Source organism: Sphaerodactylus townsendi, linkage group LG01 (assembly GCF_021028975.2).
Source record: "Sphaerodactylus townsendi isolate TG3544 linkage group LG01, MPM_Stown_v2.3, whole genome shotgun sequence".
Lineage (NCBI taxonomy): Eukaryota > Metazoa > Chordata > Lepidosauria > Squamata > Sphaerodactylidae > Sphaerodactylus > Sphaerodactylus townsendi.
The window spans coordinates 8,707,145-8,720,402 of NC_059425.1; the positions used below are offsets into that span (position 1 = coordinate 8,707,145).

A 13,258-nucleotide genomic window follows, 5' to 3' on the forward strand; every position below is an offset into this window, starting at 1 on the left:
CGGGGTGTTTCTAGTTTCTATTTGCATGGCTCTCCTCCAAAGCACCTTTAGGAAATGTAGTTAATTGTCAACATTCCTTGTAGAAACGAGAACAGATGAAGCAATTGCGATCCACTAAATATGAGCGGGGACGGGGACGGACCTGAGCGGGCTCCGTGCTAAGACCTCCTGTGGGAAAAGCAGATGCCACCGAGAATCTGAAGAAGTGAGTGGGCACAAGCTGGGAACGAATGTTGGTCACGTAATTTCTTTGCAGGGAAGATATCTCAACGCACCAACGCTCAGCCGAAAGGGCTCTTCGGAAGCGAAAGGACCTCTGAAGATCTCACCGGAACGGTGGAGCTTCACTGGTTGTAAGGCTTGGGCTTTCCGAGGCCCTGTGTGTGGCCATGGTCTGACGGTAGATCTTTGTTCCCTAACTGGTTCGCCGTACATATGTGGGGCATTATCCAGTATCGTTCCGAGGCGTATCGCAGAGAGGAGTGTGTTCCCGAAGATGCCGGTCACAGATGCAGGCAGACCGTTAGGAACAAGATCTACCAGACCACGGCCACACAGCCCGGAAAGCCCACCACAACCAGTTGAGTCTGGCCCTGAAAGCCTCCGACAATAAATTGAGCTTCTGCTCCCAGCTCCCTGGATCCAAGTGTGTCTCCTCGGCCACCTGTGCAATCTTTCTGCTGGGAGGCCCAGCGCAAATTCTAGCGGGCTTTGAAGAAAACCTCAAATAAAATCTTCTTCTAAGACAGGAGAGGGCGTGTCCTTCGTTCGGCCTACGGCTTCCTCAAGCGCGTGTCGCGCTTAGCTTTTGGCGAAGGTTACTCGAACAGAGCCGGGGAGATCTTCTCAGCCACTCGCTGTGCAAAATGAGTCGAGCACGGCCGGGACGGGATTGCTGGGAACTTTCGACGCGACATCTTGATTCCTCACGGCGATTGCACGAAAGGCGGACGGGCGCGGGGGACAGGATAAGGGGCAGCCACACCTCGGCCGACCTTTCTTCTGCAAGCTTTCTCGGCAAGACACTTAACGAACAGGGTTAGGGGGAGAAGGAACAAAACGGGGGGATAAAGAAGAGATGAACAACCCCGTTGCCCACGGCACGGGGTCCACACAGTGGTACGCTCCCCCCCGCCCCAGCTCCATCACGGCAGTGCTTCCGACCTTGCGTTGGCTTGTTTTCGATTTGAAGACCTGAGATTGAACGTGGATTCCTCTCGTCCGGCGGACGCCACGGCGAGAGACTTGGCCGAAAACGCCTGCCCCACCCGCCCCCCGAGGCACTGAAGCCACGTTGTTCTGCTTCCCGGGTGGTCCCACGCACCTGGGGGCCGAGCTCCTTCCAGGGGTGAGGACTGAGTTGCCCTCGTGTCGAGAAGACCCCTCCCCGCGTCCATCTTGCGATGGTTTTCCTGGCATCCTCCCGCTGCGGTTCAACAACTGCTGGAGCTGGTGTAGGGGGTGGGGAAAGAGGTGGAGCTGACCCCAAGAGGGCTGTCGGACAGAGGAGTCTGGGGGGCACCCACCCCCACGCTCATCCCCCGGGCCTCGATGACGGCGGCCAGGAGTTGCTGCTGCTGCTGGCGCAGAGCGTCCGTGATCAGCAAGGGCAGGGAATGGAAGCTGGTGGCCAGCTGTTCCAGTTTGGATTCCAAGCCCCCGATCTGCTTCTCCAGGTCCTCGCTGCGGTCGTTCAGCTCCGTGATGAGGTCGTACATGACGTTCTGCATCTGGAAAAGGAGCGGAGGTGAAAAAATCGAAAAGTCGACAGGCGCTGTCACGCCCCTAGAGCAGACCTGGGCATTATGTGGCCCGCGGGCCATATCCGGCCCGCCAGATGACCCTGACTGGCCCCCCTGCCTTGGAGCGAGGCATCTTTGAAAAGCCCCGCAGAAGCCGGTTGCCTTGGCTGCCGGCTTCTGCGGGGCTTTCAAAAGCGCCTCGCCCCCCTGCCTTTTGGCCCGGCCCTCCACAATATTTTCTGTTTCTTATGCGGCCCCATGGAAAAAATAATTGCCCACCCCTGCCCTAGAGGCACCCTCCCTATTTTCCTTATTGAAGCCTCAGTTGCACCCTTAGTGAGAATGGGTTTGGTTGTTTTATGTACAGTATTCTGTGGGAGGGAACCTGTCAGGCTGCGACCCGGCAGTCATCAAGCGTGCCCCGGATGGGGAGGGGGTCAACAGTACCGGGCAAACTGCTTTCAGTTTTCACTGTGTGGGTCTCCACAGTGAGGCGTCTTTATCTCTGCCTTTTGAGCCTGGCCATTCTGGCACTCCTGCCTTTTGCGCCATGGGATTGTATTATGTAGGACAGAGGGGGGAGGAGGTATGAGTTTCACATACTGGGGTGCTTCCTGGTTCACGCTACAATCAAGTTATTTCCAACCAGTGGCGTAGCGCCAAGGGAGTGCGTGACGCATCGGGCGGGTGCAGGGTTGTGGCGGGGCGTTCCAGGGCATGACAGGGGTGCGCACGTACCCTGGGCACAGTTCCCCCTTGCTCCAGCCCTGTTTCCAACCTATGTGCCTGTTGCATAATGAAGACTTCTGAACCTTAATGGCATAGAGTCTGCTTTGAATATAGACCCACAGACAAAGGTCTGAGGTCTGACAGAACCTGAGTTAGACCCTGTCCCTTTAAGAAGCCCTCTAGAGGCAAGAGCACTGCAGCATTCTTATTACTTAGCAGTTCCTGTTTTACAGTCTGTTTTAGTTCAGGCGTCTGGGGAAGGCTGGAGACAGCAATATCTCAGACGTTTAAGGTGTTAAGAGATCCACGGAACTCAAGAGTCAGCAAGTTCCAACAGAATTGCAAGGAAACAGAGTCCAGTTAGAGGACTCCGGGAGAACTCAGAGGAAGAAGCAAGCAGCGCAGACTTGCTTAGAAGCAGTTAAGGAAAAGTTGGTGTCTGCAAGCTCTTCAAGCCATCTCCAATTGTTTCCAACATCGCAAGTATTCTTTTATTAGATAGACTTCATGGGAGGAATCAGAGTCCTAAACTTTCAATATTATTAAACCCTTTTTTTGAACTGTTGCTTGTTTGTCTGTGGGTCTTACACTCTGTTCTGGCCAAGTGACGGAACCTGAATTTAGTTTGCTTGGAGAACAGAACATGAACTGCTGCTCAGGGACTTCACCCCACCATCATGTTCTGGACCCTCTCTAACGGAGCTTATTAATGGTACAGTGCTACCGCTGTTCACAGAACCTGCGGAACATCAATCAAGGGAGATGAGTCTCTGCCCCAACCAGCTTGCAATCTAAAAATTAGACACAGGAAGTCGTGTAGAGCGGGTAAAAAGGCAAAAATAACCCAGGGTCCATCAAGGTCAGGATTGTCTAATTTGCGTACTTACTTTAAGGAGTCTCAAAGTGGGTTACAAACTCCCTCTCTTCCTCTCCCCACAACTTACACCTTTTGAGGTTGGTGGAGCTGAGATGGCTCAGAGAGAACTGCGACTGACCCAACATCACCCAGCAGGCTTCATGTGGAGGAGTGGGGAAACAAACCCAGTTCACCAGGTTAGAGTCTGCTGCTCATACAGAGGAGTGGGGAATCAAGCACAGCAGTGGCGTAGCGAGGGGAGGACAAGGGGGCTAGAGACCTGTGACTGGCCCAAGGTCACCCAGCAGGCTTCATGTGGAGGAGGGGGGTGGGTGGGAAAAATCCAGTTTGCCAGATTAGAGCCCGTTGCTCATGTGAAGGAGTGGGAAATCAAACCGAGTTTAGATTCGAGTCCACTACTCAAGATTACTGTAAAAGAAGACTACTGTAAAAGAAGAGTTGGATTTATATCCCTCCCTTTCTCTCCTGTAAGGAGACTCAAAGGGGCTTACAAACTCCTTTCCCTTCCCCCCTCACAACAAACACCCTGTGAAGTAGGTGGGGCTGAGAGAGCTCCGAAAAGCTGTGACTAGCCCAAGGTCACCCAGCCGGCTGCTATGGTTGAGACACCATAACCCAAATCCAACTGTGTAACTAAAATCCAGTTTGCACAAACCTCTGGAACCGGGAACAGATTTTTTGCATCAGATGTTAAGGTTGAGAGCCGGCGTGGTGTAGTGGTTAAGAGCAGGTGCACTCTAATCTGGAGAACTGGGTTTGATTCCACACTCTGCCACTTGAGCTGTGGAGGCTTATCTGGGGAACCAGATTAGCCTGTGCACTCCAACCCATGCCAGCTGGATGATCTTGGGCTAGTCACAGTTCTTCGGAGCTCTCACAGGATGTTTGTTGTGAGGGGGGAAGGCGATAGTAATCCCCTTTGAGTCTCCTTGCCAGCTCTTCTTCTTCAGGCAAGCTCGAATCCTGGCATTTTCCATTTCTGAATCTCCTGAGGACTAGAAACCTGCTCGGGTATTTGTTTTCCTGCAAGGCGGCTCCGGTTAACGCGCCTCTCTGACCTGATGGAAAGGTGAGGGGAACGGGTTTTTTTTGCAGTTTTACAAGACGGATCAGACACGTTCGATATCCTTCATGCTGTTTCCTCCACATGATTTCCCTGGACGCAGCGAGCCCTGATTGCTTTACCGAATTACCTCCCCCGCAACTGTATGAACCGTTGCGGCGAGGTGGGCGGGGGGAGCCCTCCATAAAACCGCACGGAGACTGTGTGCAACAGAAGAAGGATGGAGATGTTTTGTGGAAATGTGCGTGCTGGGGCGGCGGGAGGGGGGGGAAAAGAACGGCCGGCCGAGGACGGGGTGGGCGGGAAGCCGCTGTGCGTCTGAATCGAACCGAACACCCGGCTGTTTAACAAGCGTGGTGAGTAACACGGACCTCGTGCGAGGCAGAAACCGGGACAGGCCCTCCTGCCTCAAGAACAGCACAGAAGAAAAGGATACGGATGCTGGGAAGGAGGTGGGAGGGGTCAAGTAGACATAAAGGGCCTTGCAGCTGGTGGGGGCGGTTCTGGAAAACCTCACCCGATGCCCCCCCATCCATTTGGGGTCAGGGGGGCTCTCCATTTGTTCTCTCCCACCATGCACCGGGCTCAAGCAAGCAAAAGGCAGTCCCTTTGATGGAAGGCCAGGCCCTGCAAGAAACATTCGCCTATTGTAAGCACAGCTTGTCCAACTATCCCCCCCCCTTTCCCCTCCACAGGCTGATCTGAGCAAGAAAAAGAACACGGTTGCTTATATCTACGAGGTTACCTGGCAACCAAATGCTGAGGGAAGCCCTATCGGAAGGTGCCAGAACACACAGCAGGGTCCCAATTCCCCCGCCCCGGCAAAAAAACAATTTCGGCAGGATAATGCGCTGGAACATTCATACTTATGCTAAGTAAAAGTGGGCGGGCTTGTGCAAACCATAAAAGCCCTGCCAGTAGGACACCCACAGATAAAGCCAGGGTTTCTATGGACTCTTCGAGACTTCCCAGCTCTGAGGAAAAATAGTACACTGGAAATTATATGGAAAGTAAAAAGATCTCTCCAACACATACACACACAAGCACACACACAATACAGGCTCTAGGTGGTGTGGACCGTTGAGAGCCGCAGACGGGCAGTGAAGGAGGGAGCAGAGGGGGGGGGGGATATTTGTTCTCTCAAATCTCTAAAAGCTCACAGAATCCCAGAGGAGGAGATGTAGATTTGGAGAAGGGATTCCCAAATCATTTACCCCACCCACACGCTGATTCCTTGCTGGATCTAAGATTCTTGTAGTAGCTAAATTAATAGTCAGGAAGAAGAAGAGTAGATTTATATCCCTCTTTTCACTCCTGTCAGGAGACTCAAAGTAGCTTGCAATCTCCTTTTCCTCCCCCCACCCCACCCCCAAAACAACAAACCTGTGAGCAAATGATGACCATGGTACCATTCTAGCATATCCCTATTGTATGGCTCGTGGCTATCGTTTGGATTCATTTACCGCTTCGCTTCGTTCCTTCTGGATTTAGTTACCGTTCTACCGTTACGTTCGTTCGTTCGTTCTACCGTTCGTTACGTTAGATCTAAGTTCTATCTATCTATCTATCTATCTATCTATCTATCTATCTATCTATCTATCTATCTATCTATCTATCTATCTATCTATCTATCTATCTATCTATCTTATTCCACTTCTAGACCGCCCTACCCCCGGAGGGCTCAGGGCGGTGTACATTCACATAAAAAGAGCGGAGGACCCTATTAGGGCAATATTTAGTACAGGGGTAGGGAACCTTTAACACTCAAAGAGCCATTTGGACACGTTTTCCACGGGAAAAGAAAACACTTGGAACCGCAAATAATTTTTGACATTTAAAATAAAGATAACACTGTATATATTGGGGGGTTTTACCTTAAATTCCACTCATTCTGAGAAGCACATGGATGCATCCGCCCTGCTGCCTGCAGGGCGAGCAAGGATGGGGCCAGCAGCTTTGCCTTGCCTGCCTCAGGGAAAGCGCCCACCCCGCTCTAATGGGGGAGGCTGAGGGGGGGAAGCCGATGGTGTGTGGCCATGACCCTGCTCTCAGTGGTGCGCCAGTTCCACTGCACAGGGCGGGCCAAGGATGTAAAGGCCCCGGCTCGGCCTCACCGACTGCCAGGAAAGTGCCCTCCCAGCTCCTAGCGAGTGAGAGTGAAGCCCATGGCGTGGCCAACCCGGTATGGGCAATTGGTGTGCCCGCCTGCAAGGATGAAGCCAGCGGCTCGGCTCATGGAGCCGCAGTGCAAGGGCAGAAGAGCCGCATGCGGCTCCAGAGCCGCAGGTTCCCTACCCCTGATTTAGTACATTTATCGAGCCTCGCTTCCCTTCCCAATGGGAATCCAAAGCAAATTACATCGTTCTCTTCCCCTCCATGTTATCCTCACAACAATCCTGCGAGATCGATTAGGCGGGGAGTTTGTGACTGATCCAATGCCACCCGTCCAGCTTCCATGGCAGAGCGGGGATTCGAACCTGGCCCTCCAAGATCTGCTAATCGTTACATCCCAATGGCTGTACTGGTGGTGGTAGGCTACTTTGTGAATGAGGGAGTGCGTGTAAAGGAACAAACCAGGTTGGAGACTCATTCAGAGTGGCTGCTCCCAGGTTTTAGAGCCAGCGTGGTGTAGTGGTCAAAAGCAGGTGCACTCTAATCTGGAGAACCGGGTTTGATCCCCCGCTCTGCCACTCGAGCTGTGGAGGCTTATTTGGGAAACCAGATTAGCTTGTGCCAGCTGGGTGACCTTGGGCTAGTCACAGTTCTTCTGAGCTCTCTCAGCCCCACCCACTTCACAGGGTGTGGGGTGGGGGGAGGAAGGGAAAGGAGTAGGTAAGCTCCTTTGAGTCTCCTTGCAGCAGTGGCGTAGGAGGTTAAGAGCTCGTGTATCTAATCTGGAGGAATCGGATTTGATTCCCAGCTCTGCCGCCTGAGCTGTGGAGGCTTATCTGGGGAATTCAGATTAGCCTGTGCACTCCCACACACGCCAGCTGGGTGACCTTAGGCTAGTCACAGCTTTTCGGAGCTCTCTCAGCCCACCTACCTCACAGGGTGTTTGTTGTGAGGGGGGAAGGGCAAGGAGATTGTCAGCCCCTTTGAGTCTCCTGCAGGAGAGAAAGGGGAGATATAAATCCAAACTCTTCTTCTTCTTCTTACAGGAGAGAAAGGGGGGATATAAATCCAAATTATTATCATTATCATTATCATTATTATTATTTTGTATACGTGGCCCCAGAGATCAGCAACTGTGCAATTTTGTGCTATGGGGCACCCAGAAATCTCTCACGTTCAACTCTCCCATCTAACGAGTCCTGGCCCCACGAGTTGCTGAACCACTCTCCTGAAAACGTACCTTTTCTTTTTAACCCTGAGAAACAGTTCTCATGTCTCGTGTATTATGCACGAGTCCTGTCCAATTCTTTTAAGTTGTCACATCTCTTTGCTTCTCGTATGATTTATCCCTTTCTTTACGGGGTTTTATTTGCATGGGCTGTATTTCTAGGCACAAATCAAAAACACAATAAAAAAACCCGGACGCTTGAGAAAGGCACAAATGAATTGTGGGGTTGCCAGCCAGACGGCTGCTTCACCCCCGCCCGTCTCCCAAAAGAGACTGGAGATGAAAATGCCCGGCTCTGAAGCCTTCCCTTTTCAGAAGAGTACACGAGCACGGTGAAATTGGAGGGGGGAAGTGCTGCCGATAACGAGACAAATCTCTGGGATCCTACCATCATTATAAAGCAGTGGTGGCGAACCTATGGCACGGGTGCCAGAGGTGGCACTCAGAGCCCTCTCTGTGGGCATGCACAAATAGAGTTCATCATGGGGGGGGGAATTCCCCCCCCACACACACACATCTAGGCTGGCCTGGGCTGCTGGGCTCGATTATTAGCATTCAACCTAAGACCGAGTTTTGGGGAAGCAGTGTAGGTAACCCTGTTCAGCGCTGTTAAACTCCACTAATTTTCCTGCAAAGAACTAAAGCGCGATCCTTTACCTGGGAGTAAGCTCGGTTGCTGGCAATGGGGCTTGCTTCTGAGTAAACTCTCCTAGGGTCTGATTCACCCGTTGGAAGAGTTGCACGGTTGCTTCAAAGCAAAGCCATCGACTACTACCAAGCTTACTCCCGCGTAACGCACGCCTCGGAGCCAACCGTTTTTTTTAAACTAAAACCTCAGTATTCAGGTTAAATTGCTGTGTTGGCACTTTGCGATAAATCAGTGGTTTTGGGGTTGCAATTTGGGCACTCGGTCTCAAAAAGGTTCGCCATCACTGTCCTATATCGAGGGAAGTGCTGCCGATAACGAGACGAATCTCTGGGATCCTACCATCATTATAAAGGGTTTGCCTCCAAACAAACGCTCGGCCTCATTAGGATCATGTGAGTTGACCAGTGTTGAAAACAAAATGCCGGACTAGAGGGAGCGTTGGCCGTAGCCGCCATAATTTACACAAATTCTTAAAACTGACAGGGCTACAAGAACCAGCACGGGAGAGCAGCGGTGGCATAGTGGTTAAGAGCAAGTGAACTCTAATCTGGAGGAACCCAGATTAGAACTCTAATCTGGTTCCCCGCTCTGCCACTTGAGCTGTGGAGGCTTATCTGGGGAACCAGATTAGCTTGTGCGCTCCAACACACGCCAGCTGGGTGACCATGGGCTAGTCACAGCTCTTCGGAACTCTCTCAGCCCCATTCACCTGACAGGGTGTTTGTTGTTGGGGAGGGGGGAGGGAAAGGAGATTGTAAGCCCCCTTGAGTCTCCTTACAGGAGAGAAAAAGGGGGGGGGCATAAATCCAAAATCTTCCTCTTTTCTTCTTTAAACAAAGATTCCACCTGCCCCCTATGTGACCCTGATCCAAACTGTGTGTCTAATTTTGTAATTTTTATCTATCTATCTATCTATCTATCTATCTATCTATCTATCTATCTATCTATCTATCTATCTATCTATCTATCTATCTATCTATCTATCTATCTATCTATCTATCTATCTATCTATCTATCTATCTATCTATCTATCTATCTATCTATCTATCTATCTATCTATCTATCTATCTATCTATCTATCTATCAATCATCCAGAGGCGTTCCTCCCATAGGGCAAAGTGGGCAGTTGCCCTGGGCGCAGCCTTGTGGGAGGCGCAAAAACTGCAGGTTTGTTTGGGATTTTTTGTATTTTCAGTGTTTTTTCCATATTTGGCCTGCAGAGGGCACAGTTTTTAGGCTAGCAGCACCAAAATTTCAGGGATGTTTTGGGAGACTCTCCTGATACTATAACCCAGGTTTGGTGAGATTTGGTTCTGGGAGTCCAACGTTATGGGCTTCCAAAGGGGGTGCCCCATCCCCCATTGTTTCCAATGGGAGCTAATAGGAGACGCAGTTACACCTTTGAGGGTGGATAACTTTGGACCCCCTGAACCAAACTTCACCAAACCTAGGAGGCATCATCAGGAGAATCTTTTACTGATACTACCCAGGTTTTATGAAGTTTGGTCCAGGGGGTCCAAAGCTATGGACTCCCAAAGAGGGTGCCGCATCATCCATTATTTCCAATGGGCGCTATAGGAGATGGGGGCTACACCCTTGAGGATTGATAACTTTGGACCCCCTGAACCAAACTTCACCAAACCTGGGTGGTATCATTAAGAGAGTCTCCTAAAGATACCCCGAATGTTTGGTGCTGCTAGCTTAACACAGGTCACACCCTGACAGCAGGCACCAGAAGACCCTACAGATTTTCCTTTTTAAATCCCATGCTGACATGGATTTAAAGAGAGAATCCTGAGGACCCTAGTTTAAACATTTAGAAAGTGATGCTGTGTCAGGGTGGGGGAGAATCAACCCCAAAATAGCATCACTTTCAATGTTGTTCTAGGTCTCCCTGGGTGGATTTAAAAGGAGAATCTGGGCTCCCTAGTTTAAACACCATTGAAAGATGATGCTGTTTGGGGGTGGATTCCAGCAGCCCTTGTTTTAACTAGGGGAGCCCAGATTCTCACTGAAACATTGAATGAGATGCTGTTTCCCCCAATTGGGGGAATTTACTGAATACAACACCATAAAATGTTTTATAGCAGTAATAAAACATTTTGAAAGCATTTTAAAAATGTTTTCAAAAATTATTTCTGTTGTGTGGCATGGCTTATTGCTATGTTCAGATTTGTGAGTTGGGGCATGTTCTATAATGTGATGGTGACTTTGAAACGACCTGGCGTAAAAAATCATTGCTTGGTCACAGTGGAGGAGGGTGGCTGCCCCGGGGGGGGGGCACTCTGGGTGGTACCAAACTCCAGTTTGCCTGAATACGCCACTGGGGGTGTGTGCGTTGCATTGGGCACGTGCCTAGGGGGGCATCAAACTCAGGTTTTGCCCAGGGCTCCAATTTGCCTAGTTACGCCACTGCTATCATCTCTCTCTCTCTCTCTCTCTCTCTCTCTCTCTCTCTCTCTATATATATGTATATATATATATATATATGTATATATATATATATATATATGTATGTATGTATGTATGTATGTATGTATGTATGTATGTATGTATGTATAGATAGATAGATAGATAGATAGATAGATAGATAGATAGATAGATAGATAGATAGATAGATAGATAGATAGATAGATAGATAGATAGATAGATAGATAGATAGATAGATAGATTGTAATACAGAATACGCTTCTGAGATTAATAAACTGGGCTCCAGTTCACAAAAACATCACATCGCAATAAACCTTTAGTAAGTAGATCGGTAAGATTTTGTTCTAAGGGGAATGATGGAAAGGCAGCGTTCGCTTTCGAAACACAGAATGGTTCAGGCTCTGGTTTACACAGGGCCTTAGCCATTTCCTCTGGAAATTCCACTTCTTGGAAATTTCACTTCTGGATTAAAAGTGTCTGGGGTCAAACGGGAAGGCACTCTGCACGTGCTCAGAAGTACTGCATTTGGAAGTGACATCTCAAATGCTCAAATGTTCCTCAAAGGAGGATGAAGAGGAGTTTGGATTTATATCCTACCTTTCACTCCCGTAAGGAGACTCCAGGTGGCTTACAAGGCCCTTTCCCTTCCTCTCCCCACAACAGACACCTGGTAAGGTTGGTGGGGCTGAGAGAGTTCTGAGAGAACTGTGACTGGCCCAAAATCGCCCAGCACGAATGCAGGAGTGCGGAAACACACCTGGTCCACCAGACAAGCCTCCGCCACTCAGGTGGAAGAGTGGGGAATCAAACCTGGTTCTCCAGATTAGAATCCCCCTGCTCTTAACCACGTGCACCACACTGGCATGAGAAAAAGAAACAGGGCCTTTCCAGCTGTGGCCCCCTAGTCAAGAATGATTCCTCTGGCCAGCGGCTCTCCCACTGCTGGGATCCACTGAATGTCAGTGACGGATGAAGGTTTGCTTATCCGCCCAGTCTGTTTGTCACTCTGTGCTGTAAGTTTTGTTTCTGCTGGGCGGGCTGGTAGTTTTATGGCGACGATTTCCTCCCCCTTGTTATAGCCTGTTGATTAATGGACGCCAGCCTGGGTTTTAATGATTATTGTGCTGCTCTGTTGACTTTCGCTGTTACGGTTCAGCTGCTTTCCGGATCTGTTTCAATTCCGGTCCTCCTAATTGCTTTCAGGTTGCATCGTTTGATGCCATCTTTAAATGCTGCTCTCGGGGAATTGCCGGTGCCGGGGCGTTTGTTTTTAACGGCGGCGCAGTAGCCGGGATGGCTGCACTGAACGTATTCTGCTCGCAGCGGTGTGCTCCTCCTCTGGTGCAAGAGCCTCTGCGCAAAGCTCCCGGCACAGGAAGAAATCACAGCCGTGAGCAAGACAGGTCCGCGAGCATTTCTGTACCTGATCCATTTGTCCCGAGAGCTTTGGATGAGGGGATGGGATCGAAATCGTTCTCATGAATAAATGGGAAGCCCGAGGGGAGGAAAGAAAGTGAGTGCGGAAAACCGGGTGAACTGGGTTCGATTCCCCACCCCTTCACATGAGCAGTAGTCTCTAATCTGGAGGAGGAGGAGGAGGAGGAGGAGGAGGAGGAGGAGGAGGAGGAGGAGGAGGAGGAGGAGGAGGAGGAGGAGGAGAAGAAGAAGAAGAAGAAGAAGAAGAAGAAGAAGAAGAAGAAGAAGAAGAAGATGACGACGAGGAGGAGAAGGAGGAGGAGGAGGAGGAGTTGTTGTTGTTTGGATTTATATCCCCCCCCATTCTCTCCTGTAAGGAGACTCAAGGAGGCCTACAAGCTCCTTTCCCTTCCTCTCCCCACAACATACGCCTTAAGAGGTAGGTGGGGCTGAGAGAGTTCTGAGAGAACTGTGACTGGCCCGAGATCACCCAGCAGGAACGTAGGAGTGCAGAAACACATCTGGTTCACCAGATAAGACTCAGCCACTCAGGTGGAGGAGCGGGGAATCAAACCCAGTTCTTCAGATTAGAATCTGCCTGCTCTTAACCACGACGCTACGCTGGCGCCAGATGGGTGTGGCCAAAGGAGAACGGAGAAGGAGGCGACCCGGTGGGGGGTAAACTAAACACGTACGCCATTTTAAAGACTTTGTACCCCGTTCACTTTAGGACCGCAATCTTTACCGCTAGGGGGACAGATGGAAGCGAAAAGAACAAATCAGAAACAGGGTAGAGAAAGGAGAGAAGAGGAGGAAAGAGAGAAAGGGACGGGTGCCAGGGGGGTGGAGGGAGTTCGTAAAAACGCTCTTGTAGATTTAATCTTTTCTTCCCCCCCAAATTGGTTTGACTGCTAATTGATTCCAGCCTCCTTAATAGGATTTCCCGCCGTTGCTGCTTCTGCTCGCTGCAATCACGCTGTTTTTACTGTTGTTTTTGACGTGGAGAGTTTAT

General features: G+C 50.3%; 1 protein-coding gene across 1 annotated transcript in view; it reads right to left on the bottom strand.

Moving 5' to 3' along the window:
- Positions 1 to 1,423: 1,423 nt before the first annotated feature.
- LOC125436512 (small conductance calcium-activated potassium channel protein 3-like) overlaps positions 1,424 to 13,258 on the bottom strand; it is a 52,961-nt gene continuing 41,126 nt past the window's right edge. Inside the window, exon 8 of the mRNA XM_048503585.1 lies at positions 1,424 to 1,730. Coding sequence (XP_048359542.1) covers positions 1,434 to 1,730 — 297 coding nt within the window. The 3' untranslated portion in view covers positions 1,424 to 1,433. The remainder of the gene's footprint in view (positions 1,731 to 13,258) is intronic.